This window comes from Lepidochelys olivacea (assembly GCF_965140295.1).
Source record: "Lepidochelys olivacea isolate rLepOli2 genome assembly, chromosome: 12".
NCBI lineage: Eukaryota > Metazoa > Chordata > Testudines > Cheloniidae > Lepidochelys > Lepidochelys olivacea.
The window spans coordinates 1871306-1889485 of record NC_140422.1 but is presented as its reverse complement, the minus strand read 5'-3'; the positions used below and the strand labels follow the sequence as shown (position 1 = coordinate 1889485).

General features: G+C 50.5%; 1 protein-coding gene across 2 annotated transcripts in view; it reads left to right on the top strand.

The window, feature by feature from the left end:
• The first annotated feature begins 494 nt into the window (after positions 1-494).
• CARMIL2 (capping protein regulator and myosin 1 linker 2) overlaps positions 495-18180 on the top strand; it is a 138545-nt gene continuing 120859 nt past the window's right edge. For both annotated transcript variants that reach the window (XM_084644406.1, XM_084644407.1), the window contains exons 1-7: positions 495-567; positions 5045-5136; positions 5456-5506; positions 10304-10363; positions 13509-13630; positions 15187-15284; positions 16243-16313. In XM_084644406.1, the coding sequence (XP_084500532.1) occupies positions 528-567; positions 5045-5136; positions 5456-5506; positions 10304-10363; positions 13509-13630; positions 15187-15284; positions 16243-16313 (534 nt within the window). In that variant the 5' untranslated portion in view covers positions 495-527. The remainder of the gene's footprint in view (positions 568-5044; positions 5137-5455; positions 5507-10303; positions 10364-13508; positions 13631-15186; positions 15285-16242; positions 16314-18180) is intronic.

Sequence of the window (18180 nt, the reverse complement as noted above, 5' to 3'; positions counted from 1 at the left end):
ATGTGTGGGGAGCCCTGGAGTGGAATAGCAGGGGGCTGTGGGTCAGGACTGAGGAGCGCTGGCAGAGCTGTGGTGTGGGAGAGCTCAGGGCTGAGACAGCAGGGTGAAGGGGGGAGATGGTGGATTAGGATTAAGGGGAAAGGAGAAATAACTGTTTCCGCACTTGTGTTGAGCTCCTCTTCCCTGCCAAGCCAGAGCAGTTTGTGGGCTGCTGTCCCCTGGCGTTTGTCTCCTCGGCAGGGCACTGTTGTTTCGGCGAATGCCGTCGCCGTCTCTGGGCCTGCGTGGGCTGCTAGCTTAGACGCTTTCATTTTGCTCCACTTGCTCTCTGGCTGAATCGTGGCTGAGGGGCAGGAAGAGGCAGCTTGGGGGAGGAGGGGTGCAAAGCGGCAACACTACCGGTTGGTAAGTAACCTCATCGTTTCCTCTGAGCAGGGCCAGTTTCATTCTGACTGCAGGCTGGGCTGAAAGATGCTGCTCTGGTAGCCCGTGCAGCTACCTTGGCCAGTCTCCCAGGAGCCCCAGAGATGGCTCTCTCCCCAGTAGGGATCCCATGCCACCTGCAAGGTAAGCAGCACCCTTTTCAGAGCTTCCCAGAGCCACTGAGGCCACGTGGAAGGTGGTGAGGCCTGGCTTGCTCCCTGCGCTCTCTGTGCCTGCTTTGTCTCTGGGGCCCGCTGCACAGGACGGGAGCTGGGTCTTTGTTTCTTTATTTCTCTAGATGTTGTAGAGGGGAGAGCAAGGGGCTGGGACTCAGGACTCCTGGGTTCTCTCCTGGCTCTGATGCTGATGTACTGAGTGAGCTTGGGAAAGTCTCTAGGACCAAAAATTTCCATTCATTTAGGGTGCGCAGCTTGGGACATGCTCTTCAGAGGAGCTGACGATCCTATTGGTGCTAACGTGATTTACCGGTGCATAGCCCCGCTGCAGACTGGACTCTGAGTCCCAGCAGAGTCCCCACAATCCACCCCTGAAGTGGCCGCTTTGGAAAACCTGGCCTCACCAATATTTGACTGAGCATGTGAGGGTCTCTGTCTGTAACGTGATAACTTTTGAACACCTCATCTGATCCAGGCCAAAGTTTCAGGGAATCTTCTCGGCATCTGTGGGCAGACCCTGACTGGTCCTCACCAAAATCAGAAGAATGGAAGGGGAAAATTAGACATCACAGGGTGGCTGGCTCCTTTAAATGAGCCAGGCCCAGTGCCCCTGTGCCATGCAGCTGCTCCCAGTTTGGCCAGCTGAGGGGACAGGGCAGCACCTGGGGCTCTGAAGGATCAGGGAAGATTGCAGAGGAAGGTGATCCCTTGCCGAAGCTGTAGGAGGTTCAGGGGGAAGCAAGGAAGAAGATCAGCAAGAGGAGTTTGCTGGCTGACCTCCCCAGGCTGGAGAGCCGGGGCTGAAGGCCAGGGAGCAGCAAAGGGAGCTGCCTGTGAGGGCTGGAGAGGGCAGAGAGCCAGGGGAACAGTGTCAGGGCCACCTGTGGCTTATCTGAGATAAGGCTAATGGACTGGGGGGTGAGGGGTGCTCCCCTGGTGAGAGGCTGGGGGCTTCCCCCTGAGACGAGTGGGATGGCACTCCAGCTGGGAGGGCAGGGGTAGCTGTCCTGGGGGAAGGTGGATGGGGCTGGAGTACGGTATGTGCTATATCTGCGAAGTAGATGCCATGGGGTGGTAAAGGCTATATGTGCTGGGGATACGTGGACTTGGATTGGGGTTGGCGTGGATTACTTGCACTGCGTTTCTGTAATAAACCCTAACCCCCGTGCTCTGACCCCACTCCCTGGCAGGAGCGCCGGGTGGAGGGAGGGAGGGAGATTGCAGGCCAAAGGGGTGGGGAGAAGCCCCCACTTGCTCTGATACAGAGCCCCATAAACTATAATCCGCCTCTGCCAGGGAGGGGTGTTATGAAGGCAAGGCCTGCCTGAAGGGCCCTGGGATTAGGGAATCTGGGGAGAAGGGGGAATGGGGAACTGTTCACAAGGGGGCGCACGGAGCCCCTGGCATCTAGGTAGCAGACCCAGCTTCTGCTGCTGCCCCCTGGGTAATTGGGTGCAGATCAAAGGGCTAGTTGATAGCAGCCATTAGCACCTTCTTGGTAAATTACAGACTCCTAGTTCCTGTTCATCTTAAAAAGACTATGAGGAGTGGAGTCCTTGTGGCACCTTAGAGACTAACAAATTTATTTGGGCATAAGCTTTCGTGAGCTACAGCTCACTTCATTGGATGCATGGAGTGAAAATATAGGAGCAGGTATAAATACATGAAAGGATGGGGGGTTGCTTTACCAAGCGTGAGGTCAGTCTAATGAGTTAAATCAATTAACAGCAGGGTACCAAGGGAGGAAAAATAACTTTTGAAGTGGTAAGAGAGTGGCCTATTACAGACAGTTGACAAGAAGGTATGAGTAACAGTAGGGAGAAATTAATAGTGGGGAAATTAAGTTTAGGTTTTGTAATGACCCAATCACTCCCAGTCTCTATCCAGGCCTAATCTGATGGTATCCAGTTTGCAAATTACTGACACCCTAATCTCCCTAGCAGACAGAAAAGAATTATGAATGGTGAGAAGGATGGGTGGGGGTGCGGGAGTGACAAAACCCTGAGCTGGGGGAAAGAGGAACTGGGGAGCCACACAGAGATCTTTGTATGCAGGGGGGAGAATGGGGGACGGGCCATGGGGGACACAGCCCCTGGCATGGGGGAAAGGTGGAATGGGGACACACCCAGCCCCTGGCATGGGGGAGGACATAGAGGGCATGTGGTGGAAGGGAGAATAGGAGGAGAATAGGGCATTGTGGTATGGGGGGGGGGGGGGATGAAGGGCACACACAGAGCTTCTGGCAGCAGGGGTCTGTGCAGTGTGCTCGGATAACGGAAGCTACAAAGCATCCCTCACTCTGGGGTTTCGGATCTGCACAGAAAAAGGCCGTGGTTGCAGACAGTCAGTAGCCGGAGGAGCCATAGCTTAGACCAGCAAGAGCAAGACGCTTAAACTCCACTTTCCCCACGGCCACCAAGCCATGTACCTAGAACAGGGACCAGCAGCCAGGAGTCTAACGGCAAGCCAGCCAGATCAGAACAAAAAACTTGTGAACAGAGCCAGGTCTGATGTCCGCTCCTGCCACTGGAGGAGCTGGCTGTGTACCCCATGAGGCAGGGGTGCAATGGGTCTCCCTCTGGGCCGGGTCACGGAGGGCGTGTGTCTGTGTCAGCCCCCAGGCGGGGAGCCTGGCTCTCTAGTTCAGCCTGTGGATGTGGGTGGAGGCCCCTGGTTCAATCTCTGGTGTTGGCCAAGATGGCGTCTGTCATAGCTGCAGCCCTTCCAAGTTTTCCTGGCAAAGAGAAATCAGCCAGTTAAGAGAGACGGGGAGAGAGCGGGGAAGGCTGGAAGGAGGGTCCTGAGAAGCCCAGGGTCTCAGAGAGGTGAGATCTCTTCTCCCCCGATCCCCACATGTCTGGGGAGAAGCTAATTCAGACACTGTGGTAATATTAGGGTCACAGTGATCAACTGAGTTTCATGTGAGTGCAGCCAATTGGTACAGGAAGATGTGTCTACACAAGAACATTTTCTTTGTGATGTAAGCCAAGGTCTGACCAGACAGCTCAAAACTCTGCACCGCCAATGTCTCTTCGGGTAGATGTAGTGACCTCCCTCTGGGATTGTCTCAGCATCTGAAGTTGCCAAAGCATCTTGTCCCCGATCTTCGCGTATCTGGATGGAATGGACGTAATTGTTGACGATTTAGCAATTGGGGAAAAATGATCACAATGAGAGACTGTGTAGTGATCTGCCGTGTGACAAAGAAAAGGGCTTTAAACTGGACGGGAGCAAACTCCTGGTTGGTCTGAGCAAGATTCCTTACAAAGAACATACGGGGATGAAGGAGGTCGACTGGACACAAGAAAGGTGGAGGCAATTTCACAAATAGCCCCCAGACAAGGAGGCCTCAAAGCTCCCAGGAGAGTCAGGGGTCCTGAGGCAACATATCTAAGCAATGCATCCTTGCCATGTTACAATGACATTCTGTGCTTGAGCACTGTCCAAAATGGCACTTGGGTGACCAGCAAGGGAAAAGCTTTTGGGAGTGAAAGAAAAATCCTCACAGAGGCACGTTTACGGCAAGTCTGAGATGCAGAGCGAGCCTGAGGGGCTGTCTACCCAGGGTGTTAGCTCCTGGCAAGCCAGGGAGGGACTACAGCACACCAGCTTGCTGAGCAGTAACAGCCTGTGTGGACACTGCAATGTAGTAACAGTTCTGTAGTGCACTGGGACAAACAGCAATGTCCATGTGGGACATTACTTCACGACAAGCTATTGCTCTGTAGAGCTTCACCCGGGCTTCTCGTATTCTAATGACCCATGTAGACAAGTCCTGAGATCTCCATGAGTTTGAAAACAAGAAGTGGGTGTGTGATCAGAAAGCCCTTGAGGTTCAGTGCTGGAAGGCTATTAATAGATGTCCAAGAAGAGGCAGAATGATCCTCTTGTGTGTCCTGGGTCGGACCATCTCCCCAGACCCCCCCCCCCCCCGACATCTTCAGGTGTGTCAGCCATTTGTGGTGGTTATTATTGGTTTTGGAGGGTAAGATGTAACGATAGTCATTGCTATCAGTGGATACCAGCCGCTGTCATGTGACAAGGGAATTAATGTATTTCCATGCCATGTGACTGGCAGCAGGACATGAAGAAAGGGTTCAGATTGATACAATGGTTTAGGGGATTGAGATCCATTAAAATCAGCATGTCTAAATCCCCTAGACTGCTTTGAAAATCTCACCCCGGTCTCTCTTACCTGCACCCCCAGATGTTATCCTCCTGTTACCCCCTCCATGAGCCCCCTGTAGGGGCATGGGGAATTCAGTTGCTGGCCAGACTCTGCTGAGAATGAAAAGCAGGGATTAGCTAGTGCTGGCTCTGACGTAGATGGCATCTCACAGGGCGCTTTGGGGAGACCGCAGTTTTTTTCACATGGGCCACTGACAGGCTGATCAGCCTCCCTATCTCTGCCAGCTTGTTTGATTGATTGGGTGTTGTCTTTTCAGACAGCATCACCGCCTTGCTGGGGCCAAAGGATATAATCCTGGTGAAGCCTGTCCAGCTGCAGGTCAAATCCAAGTATGAAGACAACATCTTGGTATGTTCTGGTAACTCAGGAATTGCATCCCAGTGTTCTGGGTCTGAGCCTAGAATTCCCAGGCTTGAGTCTCTGAAATGTGCTGGACACGCAGATGGGCAGCAGCTCTGCAGGTTAATTATGTGCCCACAGATTTGTTCTGATGTCACCTAACGCTCGGTAATTTTACCCTCCTAAGGTAAAAATGTCCAAGCAGGGGGCTAGAATGGAAACAGTTATGTGCCCTGAACTCCTCCTCCAGGGTTGGTAGGGAGTATAAATGCACAGCACTTACCCTTTCAGTAATCATAGCTGTGACTCTGATTTCCCTCCTGTGCAGGTTTTAACCCCCTGGAGGGCATATGTGCTGCAGGTGATGCTCCCGGTCAGGGTAAGTGCTTTCTCTGCGTGCGACACTTTGGAGACTGACATAGAATCATAGAATATCAGGGTTGGAAGGGACCTCAGGAGGTAGTCCAACCCCCTGCTCAAAGCAGGACCAATCCCCAACTAAATCATCCTAGCCAGGGCTTTGTCAAGCCTGACCTTAAAAACCTCTAAGGAAGGAGATTCTACCACCTCCCTAGGTAACCCATTCCAGTGCTTCACCACCCTCCTAGTGGAAAAAGTTTTTCATAATATCCAACATAAACCTCCCCCACTGCAACTTGAGACCATTACTCCTTGTTCTGTCATCTGCCACCACTGAGAACAGTCTAGATCCATCCTCTTTGGAACCCCCTTTCAGGTAGTTGAAAGCAGCTATCAAATCCCCCCTCATTCTTCTCTTCCACAGACTAAACAATCCCAGTTCCCTCAGCCTCTCCTCATAACTCATGTGTTCCAGTCCCCTAATCATTTTTGTTGCCCTCTGCTGGACTCTTTCCAATTTATCCACATCCTTCTTGTAGTGTGGGGCCCAAAACTGGACACAGTACTCCAGATGAGGCCTCACCAGTGTCAAATAGAGGGGAACGATCACGTCCCTCGATCTGCTGGCAATGCCCCTCCTTATACACCCCAAAATGCCATTGGCCTTCTTGGCAACAAGGGCACACTGTTGACTCATATCCAGCTTCTCGCCCACCGTAACTCCTAGGTCCTTTTCTGCAGAACGGCTGCCGAGCCATTCGGTCCCTAGTCTGTAGCGGTGCATGGGATTCTTCCATCCTAAGTGCAGGACTCTGCACTTGTCCTTGTTAAACCTCATCAGATTTCTTTTGGCCCAATCCTCCAATTTGTCTAGGTCCCTCTGTATCCTATCCCTATCCTCCAGCGTATCTACTTCTCCTCCTAGTTTAGTGTCATCTGCAAACTTGCTGAGGGAGCAATCCACACCATCCTCCAGATCATTTATGAAGATATTGAACAAAACCGGCCCCAGGACCGACCCTTGGGGCACTCCACTTGATACCGGCTGCCAACTAGACATAGAACCATTGATCACTACCCGTTGAGCCCGATGATCTAGCCAGCTTTCTATCCACCTTATAGTCCATTCATCCAGCCCATACTTCTTTAACTTGCTGGCAAGAATACTGTGGGAGACCATGTCAAAAGCTTTGCTAAAGTCAAGGAATAGCACGTCCACTGCTTTCCGCTCTTCCACAGAGCCAGTTATCTCATCATAGAAGGCAATTAGGTTAGTCAGGCACGACTTGCCCTTGGTGAATCCATGGTGATTGTTCCTGATCACTTCCCTCTCCTCTAAGTGCTTCAGAATTGATTCCTTGAGGACCTGCTCCATGATTTTTCCAGGGACTGAGGTGAGGCTGACTGACCAGTAGTTCCATGAGCTGCACTTTTCCCAGGAGCATTAAACTTTTTATGTATCTGGCATATGACCTTTAAAAGCAAAATGGATGGAAGGTGATCTCTAGTGTGGGGGTGGGTGGGGAAGTAGTGGGGTCATGGGGGGAGTTGGGGAGACAGGTAACCTCTTCCAAAGCTAGGAAACTGCGCAGGTACTAATTTTCCAAGCTACAGCCCAGTCAGCATTCAATCCCACAGGCAGAGTGTGGTGAGAAGGCACCTGGAATATGCACAGTCCATGTCTAGTCCAAACTCCCTCCCCCTGGGGATTAGCTTTGTTAGGAGTAACACAATAGAAGCCTTGGTCTAAGCTGGGCTGTTCCTAGCATTTCCCTGCAGAACCCTTGATGTCTCTGACCCAGGTCACAGACTCAGAGAATCTCAGGGTTGGAAGGGACCTCAGGAGGTCCCCTAGTCCCACCCCCTGCTCAAAGCAAGACCAATCCCCACCTAAATCATCCCAGCCATGGGTTTGTCGAGCCTGACCTTAAAAACCTCTGAGGATGGAGATTCCACCACCTCCCTAGGTAACCCATTCCAGTGCTTCACCACCCTCCTAGTGAAATAGTTTTTCCTAATATCCAACCTAAACCTTCCCCACTGCAACTTGAGACCATTACTCCTTGTTCTGTCATCTGCCACCACTGAGAACAATCTAGATCCATCCTCTTTCGAACCCCCTTCAGGTAGTTGAAGGCTGCTATCAAATCCCCCCTCGCTCTTCTCTTCTGCAGACTAAATAACCCCAGTTCCCTCAGCTCTCCTCGTAAGTCATTTGCCCCAGCCCCCTAATCATTTTCATTGCCCTCCGCTGGACTCTCTCCAATTTGTCCACATCCCTTTTGTAGCGGGGGGACCAAAACTGGATGCAATACTCCCGGTATGGCTTCACCAGTGCCGAATTGAAGGGAATAATCACATCCCTTGATCTGCTGGCAATGCTCCTACTAATACGGCCCAATATGCCGCTGGCTTTCTTGGCAACAAGGGCACACTGTTGTCTCATCCAGATTCTCATCCACTGTGATCCCCAGGTCCTTTTCTGCGGAACTGCTGCTTAGCTAGTCGATCCCCAGCCTGTAGCGGTGCATGGGATTCTTCCATCCTAAGTGCAGGACTCTGCACTTGTCCTTGCTGAACCTCATCAGATTTCTTTTGGCCCAATCCTCCAATTTGTTTAGGTCACTCTGGACCCTATCCCTACCCTCCAGCATATTTACCTCTCCCCCCAGCTTAGTGTCATCTGCAAACTTGCTGAGGGTGCAATCCACACCATCCTCCAGATCATTAATAAAGATGTTGAACAAAACCAGCCCCAGGACCGACCCCTGGGGCACTCCACTGGATATGAGAATGATTGGGAACAATTTCCAACTTGTCAAGCTCGTTTTGAATTCGAATCCTGTCCTCCAGAGTGTGTGGAACCCCTCCCAGCTTGGTGTCATCTGCTCATGATAAAAGCATACTCCACTCTGCTATCCAAGTCATTGATGAAAATAGTGACTCATACCAGACCCAGGACGGAGCCCCGTGGGACCCCACTAGAGATGTTATGAGTGGTCAGGAGAAGCTGGTAGCAACAGTTATTGTGTCAAAGGGCTTTGGCCTAGGCCTGTTGAAGTCACTGGGAACTTTGCACAAGCGCATTACCTGAGTAGCCAGGCAGGCTTCTCATAAAGGCCCCCAACGGCTGAACCTTGCCCAGGAGCACGAGTGATATTGCTGGTCTTGCAATGCATTATGGGCTGGAAAAATCTCACCCTCATTGCTCAGCTGGGCCTAACCCACACTCAAGCCTGCTCCTGGCCCCTCTGTGAACACCCTTCATCCCTTGCCCCTTCCCAGAACCAGCATCCCCATGCCCAGCTCCCGCCTTGTCCCTCCCATGAACTACAGCCCCTTGCAGATCCCAGCACTTTGTGTAGAACTGCCTGCTCCTGTACTTGCCTGACATTCCTGATCTCTGCTGCACCAGCAGGAAGAGTGGGAGTCCCAAGGGCAAGTTCTCAGTAGGAAAGTTCAAGGATTTAGACCCCGGCCTCACCCTTTCAACTGCACGAGCACAATAAGGGTTTCCCAGTGAAAGCTCCATTGAGCCCCCAGAATTCTTCCTGCTAAAAGGGAGGAGCAGGGCCCAGGGGAAGCCACTCTAGGCACTAACACAGCTGGCCTCACATGAAGATGGGAGCTGAGGGAGACGGTCGCTCTCCTTGTAGCCTGACACATGCTAACAATGTGGCAGTGAGCAACTCCGCAAAGTTAGCTGTCTGTCAAGCAAAGCAGACAAGGAGGAAGTGCCTGCGGAAGCTGCAGCTGGGTATAAACAAGGGGGCCCTGGCCAGGTGGTGCATCTGTGAGCACTCGGCGTAAACTCATATGCGACTGGGGCGTGCAAACACAATCCCCTGTGTCCAAAGGGAGGGGAGCTGGGGCCAGGTTCCTGGAGCACAACACACGCAGAGCATTGTGTGCAGAGAGGGGCTGAAGAAGGATCTCGAGTTTCTTTTTTAAACTTTCCAAGTTTCCCATGCGCCCACTGAAATCTCCATCGCCTTTCCCCCGCGGAGGAAGTGTAGCAGGGAGCATAATGGAAAGCAAATGGCTACAGCCTGAGTGACAGCTCTGAGTGGTGTGAACCGCCTAGGTCAGCTCGCTGGCCAGTGACCGGCAAAGCCGGTCATGCCAATGCTGTTCACTATGTCTCCGCTATCAAAGTGTGTGTGAGGGGGGAGAACTGCTCCTGGCTGGTGTGTGCTCTGGTGGCTCCTTGGCATTGTCTCTGGCCCTCTCTCTGTGATGGGGCACAAAGGCCGGGGAGGGGGTGCTGGCTGGCTGAGGGAACAGAAAGGGCTCAGCATTGCTTGCCCTTGCTGAGATGGGGTTTTTGGGGTGTCCCAGAGGGAAGGTGGGGCATGGACACTGACACTCCGGGGTGTGGTGCACCCACCATGCCCATCAGCTGCAGCTGGATTGGTGGGTGCCTCTGGGAGCCGGGCCCTGGGCTCCAGCACACCACCCTGCATGGGAGACTGGCTCCGTGCTGTTGGGGTGGGTGAGTGGGGAGGGAGCTCAGGCTGGGAATTAGGCGTTCGGTTTGAGGTGACTGGAAGGGGGGTCAGGCTGGGGTTGGGGGCCAGGGTGCGGGGGGCCCAACAGGGAGAGTGGGCTGGTGCTGGGATGGATTTAGGACTGTGGGGGGTAGCTTATGTCCCACTGCTGGCAGGGGCAGGACTGGGTTGGACTCCGGCAGGTCAGGCAGCAGGGGCGCTGTGTCACACTTGGCCTCTGGCAGCCCGTGTGGGTGGCAGCCCGTGTGGGTCACAGCCTGCTGGGGCTGGGCAGGGGCCTGGCCATGGTCTGACTCTTTTTTCCCCAGGTGTGGAGCAGCTTCAGCTTCCTGGAGGTGAGAGAGATCGCGATCCAGGAGCCCAGCCTGGTGAGTGCAGCCAGGGGCCACCCCTCAGGACCCAAAGTGACAGCCCATCCCCCTCCCCCCCCCGTCGGGACAGCTCATCCCTCTCTCATCCCTGGCTGTCAGGACAACTCTCCCCCAGCCACCTTACTGGGACACCCACCCCCATCAGGACAGCCCCAGGATACTCTCCTGCACCCATCCTCTTGGAACACCCCCACCCCATCCAATCTTATGAGGACATCCCCAGAGACCCTGGCCTGGCAGGGACCTCCTGGGGAAGCCCCGAGTCCGGGCAGATGGAAGGCGCTGCTGCAGAGGGGGAGATCTGGCACTGGCCCGGTGCCCTACCCAGGCCAGCGCCTCCCCTGGTGTCCCAGAGCACTGTGAGTTGAGTAGCGCCCTAGAGCCAGGGATGGGAAGGTGCAAACATCCATCCCAAGAGAGCGTTCTCCCCACTGCTGCAAAAAGAGCCAGTCTCTGCCCATGAGCAGCCCTTGGCAGCACCAGTGAGGAGCAGCCTTCCTTCAGTGCTGGGGAGGCAGGACCCCATGGTACCAGGTGCTGGACAAACGCAGAACACAGAGACAGTGGTGCTGGGGTAGGCTTGAGGTCTTTTGCCAACTGTGATGCTGTGGGTAGTTTCCTGCCTCTCCGTGACTCTGTTTTGGCAACATTAACTGAGCTCTAAGATCTAGACTAAATGTTCATTCCTATTTATTGGCTGGCAAACAAAGCCCCTTACTGAAATGCTATCCTTACATTTCCCAGTACCCTTGCCTCTAGGAGCCAGGGTACAGCCCATATAAATCTAGAATCAGTCTGAACAGACCCGTGAGCTGCGAGGTCTGAGTCGCAAAGAGAGGGCTGGCTTTGTTTGTCTGAGTGATGCTACTTTCCAGTGGGACTGGAAAAGCTTCAGCTCCATTTGTACCTCTAACTTCAGTAGAACAAAAGGGGCTCGTGCATGTTGCAGGTCCATGGCAGTGTAAAATGTTTGGCAGGAAAATAAGAGAGTTCACGTTGTTATCTTTTCTTGCGTCCACAGCTTCCCCTGTGTTGCAGGGTCTTGGTGTGTGTCATGTGTGTCTAGATTATCCAGGCCAATCCAAATTTAGCTGGAGGGTATGTTAAAACCTGGTAAAGCCTCTTACAGAGGAGATTATGTATCTGGCAAACCTGAACGTTGCCTGACCTGTAAAACAGGCAACATAAGAAAACACCATTCTGAATGCTTTGAATGAAGCCCCAGTCAGACCGCAGCCGCTGTTAGCCAGCACAGTTTGCTATTTGTGTGATTGATGTAAATGTTGCTGCGGCTGTGGATAACCATAGTCTAGAAATCGCTGCTGTTTGTTGGGAGTTACGTAGTCAGTCCCTTCAGCAATCCGGTTATGTGTTTCACTAGAACCTTGTTTGTGGAGTGGGAAATGGGAAGTCTATTACAAGAATCACATGTATCATTAACAAAGACATTGCTAGAGAGGATTTGCAAAGGATGGTCACAGGAGTAAAAGAAGGAAGGACTTGGGTGGACTGGAAATGTATATGAGAACTAGAAGAAGTACGTTAGTCAAACATGAGTTATTGGACTCGGTACAGGAGTAAATGGGTAACATTTTGTGGCCTGTGTAGCACAAGGAGTCAAACTAGTTGATCTAATGGTCCCGTGTGGCTTCACAAAGAATTTACTGGACAAAATTCAGATGCAATCTCAGAGTTCAGAGGCTCTGCTCCCTCTGCTATTGGCCTACTGCCCCTGGTGACCCCCCAGAAAAATAGCAATTGACTTGTCTTACAAAGCTATGGTGAGAATTTGCCAGGCTTAAAATACTCATCATGCTTACCTTGATGACATGTGAAGAACAAATATTTTAGTCATCTGTCAGAAACGTGCGTCCCCAGAGCAGCTAGACTTTGGCAAGGCTGGCCTCTGAGAATTGTGCTTTTCCAGATTAAGTGCAAAGTATTCCTTTGTTTTTCATGTAGCTAATAATCCTCTGAAACAGATTAGCTACAGGAAGACTGGCTTGGGCGATTTGCTCCTGGCTTCCGGGGGTTACATTTTCCAGGGGATTCTCCAGGCACTTCCCCTGCCTTTGGGGTTTGCTCCGGTGGGTGAGGTGCTGGAGCTGCGTCTGGAGGCCTGCAGAGAGCAGCAAGAGGTGAATTTATTGGATTTAGTGCAGTCTTGTGAAATCCTCCTGCCCTGCGGGGCCAGTGAGTTATTCTGATGGGCCAATAAAGCATGATTAATTGTTGTCTTTATTCTCATGGCAAGGGATGGGGGCAGAGTGAGAAGATTTTTGTGCCTGGGTTTGTACGTTTTCATGAGAAATTTGCCAAACTGCTGTAAGCGTAAGGATGATTTAGTTGTTTATTTCCTGATGATACGGCTGCTAGTTTATTTCTGACAGTTTGTTATGGAGGCCCCATTTGGAATCTCACTATTAAGACTGTGTTGAGTTCTCCACTGAAAGCCAGGATTCAGCCAGTTTGTTGTGTATGAAAAATCCTTGTCAAAATTACAGCCCTGGCTTGTTGAGCATGGAATGAATTTTCTCAGAATTTAGTGAATCCATTAATTATGTCAGGAGTTAACATTTAATCTAAAAATGGATCCTTTCATAAATGCGACACCCTGTACCTGACCTTTTTATTTAACCCTAATGCTTTTGGTAACAGGGTAACACTGACTGCAAGTAGTGAAGCCAGGAGGGGGGAAATCAAGTCAGGTGTGTCTTAAAATCAATTTTATCCGGAACCACAAACCAATGGTTATTGCATGGTGTCACAGCAGGGCAGAGTTAAGGTTGTTTGGGTGCCACAGTTGCACATTTCTATCCCTTAACTGGTTTGCATTTCTTTTAAGTTTAGCCTTAACTTAGGATTTCCTGGGTTTATAATACTTTGGTTTTAGAGCACGTACAGTACCTGTAACATATTCTATGCCAAATTGCTGATAAGTTTTCTCAAGCTTAGCGCCATTGAAACTTAGTCTTTGTCTGAGAATTATAAGTAATAACACTAGGGATATTTAGCACAGCAAGAGCTCGCCATCTTAGCACACAGCTTCGCTCATTTGCTCCTTTTGTGGTAGCATCTGAGGGGTTTTATGAAATGTATTTTCTGCTTGCTGTCTCAAATGTCATTCATCTCATCCCCTCAGGTTGTCATAGATACAGATACAGCCTCTTACGCCTTCCGGCTTGTGTCGCTGGACGACTTGGAGCAGGTGGTCAGCCATGTCACCATGTCGCTTAAGAAGGTCTTTCCAGACTCTTCCCCTGGGTAAGGCTGTTCCTGAAACGTTTGGTTAGTGGTTATAATGGGACAGCCTGCCTTGTTGCTGGCGGAGCTCTGATGAGATCTCCGAGAGCTCCCCGACCCTATATTTGCTTGTACAGTAACTCCTTGCTTAACGTTGTAGTTATGTTCCTGAAAAATGCTACTTTAAGCGAAACAATGATGAGGAAATTGGATTCACTTAAAAGAATTAATGTAAATGGGGGGGGGGGTTAGGTTCCAGGGAAATGTTTGTACACAGCAATGATGATTGTGAAGCTTGGTTGAAGTGGTGGAGTAAGAGGGTGGGTTATTTCCCAGGGGATGCCTTACTGCTAAATGATGAACTAGCATTCAGCTGAGCCCTCAAGGATTAACACATTGTTGTTAATGTAGCCTCACACTCTACAAGGCAGCATGAATGGAGGGAGGGGAGACAGAGACATATACTGTGTATGTGGGAGAGACGTGCATTGCCCCTTTAAGTATGCTGACACCACTCTAAGTACATTGCCCTTTTAAATAGATCAGCAAGTTGAGATAAAAAGAAAAGGAGGACTTGTGGCACCTTAGAGACTAACAAATTTATCTGAGCATAAGATTTTGTGAGCTACAGCTCACTTGAGATAGCAGCTGCTACCAGCAAGCTCCCTCTGTCCTGAGCCCTGTCCTGAACCAACCCCAGCTCTGTGGAGATGGGCTAAAGGAGCAGGGGGGGCAGGAGAAGGGGGGAGCGGGACACCCTGACATTAGCACCCTTCCCCTCCCAACTTCCACAGCAAGCAGGCGGCTCCCAGGAGTGGCTCCCAGGCAGAGGGCAGGAGCAGCACACAGCGGTGTGGGGAGGGACAGCTGAAGTGCCCGGCAATTGTTAGCCTGCTGGGCGGCTGCCCCACAGGGAACTTAGGGGAGCAGGGAGCTGCTGGGGGGCGCTGCTGGTCCACCCTGTTCCAAGCCTCCGCAGCTCGCTGCAACGGGCTGCTCTTCCTGCCAGCAGTGGACAAAGCAGGCGGCTGCCAAACAACGTTCTAAGGGAGCATAGCGCAACTTTAAACGAGTATGTTCCCGAATTGATCAGCGAGGTAACAATGAAACAGTGTTAACCGGGACAACGTTAAGTGAGGTGTTACTGTACAGAATTTAAATTTGGGGCCAAATGTATGTGTGTTACAATGTTCCTCTAGTACAAAGGCAGTTGGGCTAGTGGACAGAGCCCTGGACTGGGTTCTATTCCTGGCTCCACCACTGGCCTGTTGGGTGATCTTGGGCAACTCACTTCACCACTCTGCACCTCAGTTTCCCCAACTATAAAATGGGGATAATGATACAGCTCTCCTCTATAAAGTGCTTTGAGATCTGCTAATGGAAAAGTGCTAGATAGGAGCTAGGGATTATAAAAAAGAACGCATAAAGGGTATGCAGGATTACAAAGTAAATTCATATGAAGTGTTCCTAATAGAGTAAGCTCACCTGTTTCCAGTCAATATAGCCAATATGTAGGATTGAGAATGTTTTCTACCTAGCACCCCATTTCTTTACTTACCCTGGATTATTTTTCATAGAAAACTGCTCAAAAACTATCCCCCCAGTTTGTTCGAGAGAATTCGAAGGATAACAGATTCCCTGGAGGAAATGCTGCAGAATAACCAAGGACCCTGTGGTAATCAGACTGTGCTTTGTGCACGTACATCACAGAAAAGAGAAATACTGTGAAGAGCCCTCACACACCAAGGGTTGCGAGACTTAGTGGCTTGGGGTGGAGTTTTCAAAAGCTCTGTTGACTTCAGTGGAAGCAGAGCTAGGGGAATGCAAAGTGCTTTTGGAAAAATCCCACCTTGGCTGTACAGCAATTAACTTCCATCAGGAAGAAAATAAGTGATAGCTAACACTAGTGCCTGCAGCCATCTGCACGTTAGGCACGGTGCATAACCTTGGCAGGAATCTGACCATTTGGAGTAGCTCTGGCCATTGTCATAAGGTGGGAAAAATATTTACATGACATTGGCACCAGTCCTGCAAACACTTCCCTAAATATTGTATTCCCACGAGTAGCCCCACTGAAGTCAGTTGCGTGTCTGAGCCAGGGTTCCTGTGGGGAAAAAATTGTATGTGACCATGTAATTAAAGGTTACCCCATGATTACACACAAGGGGGCATCATTAATGTTGCCTGTGCATTTCCTAACTTTTCCAGACTTAGCTTTGCAATCTTTTTTGTATATATATTGCAATATTTTCTCCTATAATTTATATAAGAAAAAGTTTGTAAATGGAATTCTGTGATCAAAACATTCTGATTTAAAATCTTTTAGCCTGAGAAGTTTGTGTATTACAAATAATGTCTTGGTCCAGTAAAAGAGATTAGATATCTTGATTCTTTCTTTCATTGTTAAGTAATTAATGAGTCAGTCAGCACCAAACAGAGAGGCACCCAATCCATGATTCAACATTGTGCTGGGAGAAGCGAGGGTTTAATTGGACTTTTAATTCTAGCCCTCTCTTTTCTGGATTCCAAACTGTATTAGTTTCTATCCTTCCCCAAATGTCCCTTTTTCTCTTTCTACATTCCCTCCATGAGCTGCTGCTAACGTTTCTGTCAATATAATCTTCCATTTGTAGGTGGGTTTTCGGAGACATATGCTGCTTTATGTGACTACAACGGCTTTACCTTCAGAGAGGAGATCCAGTGGGTAAGCTTGTATGGAAGCAATTTCAACAGGTCATTTTAAGGTCATAACGTTAGGGGAGTTATCAGATGGGTTTTGTACCTATCTGAAACAACACCTGCTGTCTCTCCAGTGGGTTATAAGCTATCCTTTGGGGGGCACAAGGGGGAGAGGGCTACGTTTTTGTTTAATTTAGGCAAATTTTGCCCCCTTCGCTTGTAGTGGAGTGTGCTTGCATGATTGTCAAGGAAATCTCAGCAGCAACACCAGTCACTAAATAATCAGCATTGGAAATTACATTGCACTGTTTGCACTGGAGAGATACAGCTGGACAAAGGGAGCCAAGCAGATGAAAATGCTGTATAACATTATTTGAGAGGATCTCATGAAACCTCCTGAAAATAACTTCATATTAGGTGGGATGTGAGCTCTGTCCAGGGGCTTGGGAACTGGCTGAAGAGCAGTAAATTCCCTGTAAGGAGCTGGGAGGAGGTGCCTAACGACATGGTGCCAAGATCCGTGGGAGGTCGTCTTTTTAGCATCTTTGTTAACTGTCTGGAAGCATGGAACCTTCACCCCACTCGAGATGATATTAAAGACATTGCAAACAGCAATGTGGAAAGAACAATAATTCAAAGGGCTCTGAAATCCAGGAAGAAAATAGGCAAGTGAGATTGAAACCAAGAGAGATTTTTAACTGTTGCCCAAACTATCAAGGGATGCGGTGAACTCTCCATGTCTTGATGTCTTCAGTTCCAGGCTGGCTGCCTCTCTGGAAGATGTGCTTTAGTCCAACACAAAGACTCAATACTGGGGTAGCTGGGTGTTACACGGGGGTCCAAGTAGATGATCTAATGGTCCCTCCTGGCTGTATGCATCATAATAGTTCTGGGGAAGAATTACATGGAACAGATCCTTGTGGGCAGGGAGGTCCATGGAAAAAGAGCTGGGTGTGATCAGGAAGAATCAGGTTAGACCCAGCTTTGTAAGGCAACATGTTGGGTATAAAAGAACTGTGGCATGGCATTTAGGGCTGCGTGCCCTCCATCTAGGAGGGAGATGGCAGCCCTGCCCCTTGCGGTCTGTGTCTGTTTTCAAGCTACTTTGGGCCATCCAGCTAGCAGCAAGCTGATGCTCAGCGAAATGAGAGAACAGATGAAGGGGTTGATTTGATAAGAGATTAAATGAACTCCATCACAGTATTTCATAACGTGCTGACTAAAGACGGAGGGTGAAGCCTTTGGGGTGAAATTGAACAAAGGGAAACTGAGGCTGACTATGAGGGGAAAGTGTCCCAGTGCTGTGAGATCGGTTGAAGTGTGGAGGAGCCATTCGAGGCCAGCAGGCAGCAGTGAGGAGTCCTCAGGCTTCAGCCTTTCTTTTTTGGGAACGTCTTCAGAGACATCTCCTCCTCCTCCTTCTCCTTCTCATCCTTCCAGCCAGTCCAGGCAGCTTTCAGAGCAGCAATGCCCTGTGTGTCATGGGGACATGGCTGGGCCCAATCCTTGGCAAGGCCCTGTCCCTAAAATGAATCTCCCAGTCACTGGGCATACTCCTGCCGTCCCCCTGCCCCAGCCCAGGAGGCTTATGGCCAGGGGTGAAAGTAAAACACAGGACTTACTGGTTTGGGGTCCAGTGCCTCTGGCGGAAGGGGCAGGGGTTGGGGGGTCAGCATTCCCCAGCCAGCCCATCTGCGCTGCCTGGCCCACACCGCCCAGGGCTCCAGCGGCGGTTTAAAGAGCGGTGGCGAGTGTAAACGACGTTAAAGCGCTTCTGTAGTAGTGCTTTAAAGTCAGCTGGGTACGGGCCGGTACCGGTGGCCACTTTTTACAGGTACACCGTACTGGCCCGTACCGGCTTCCTTGCACCCCTGCTTACGGCACAGGCTAGG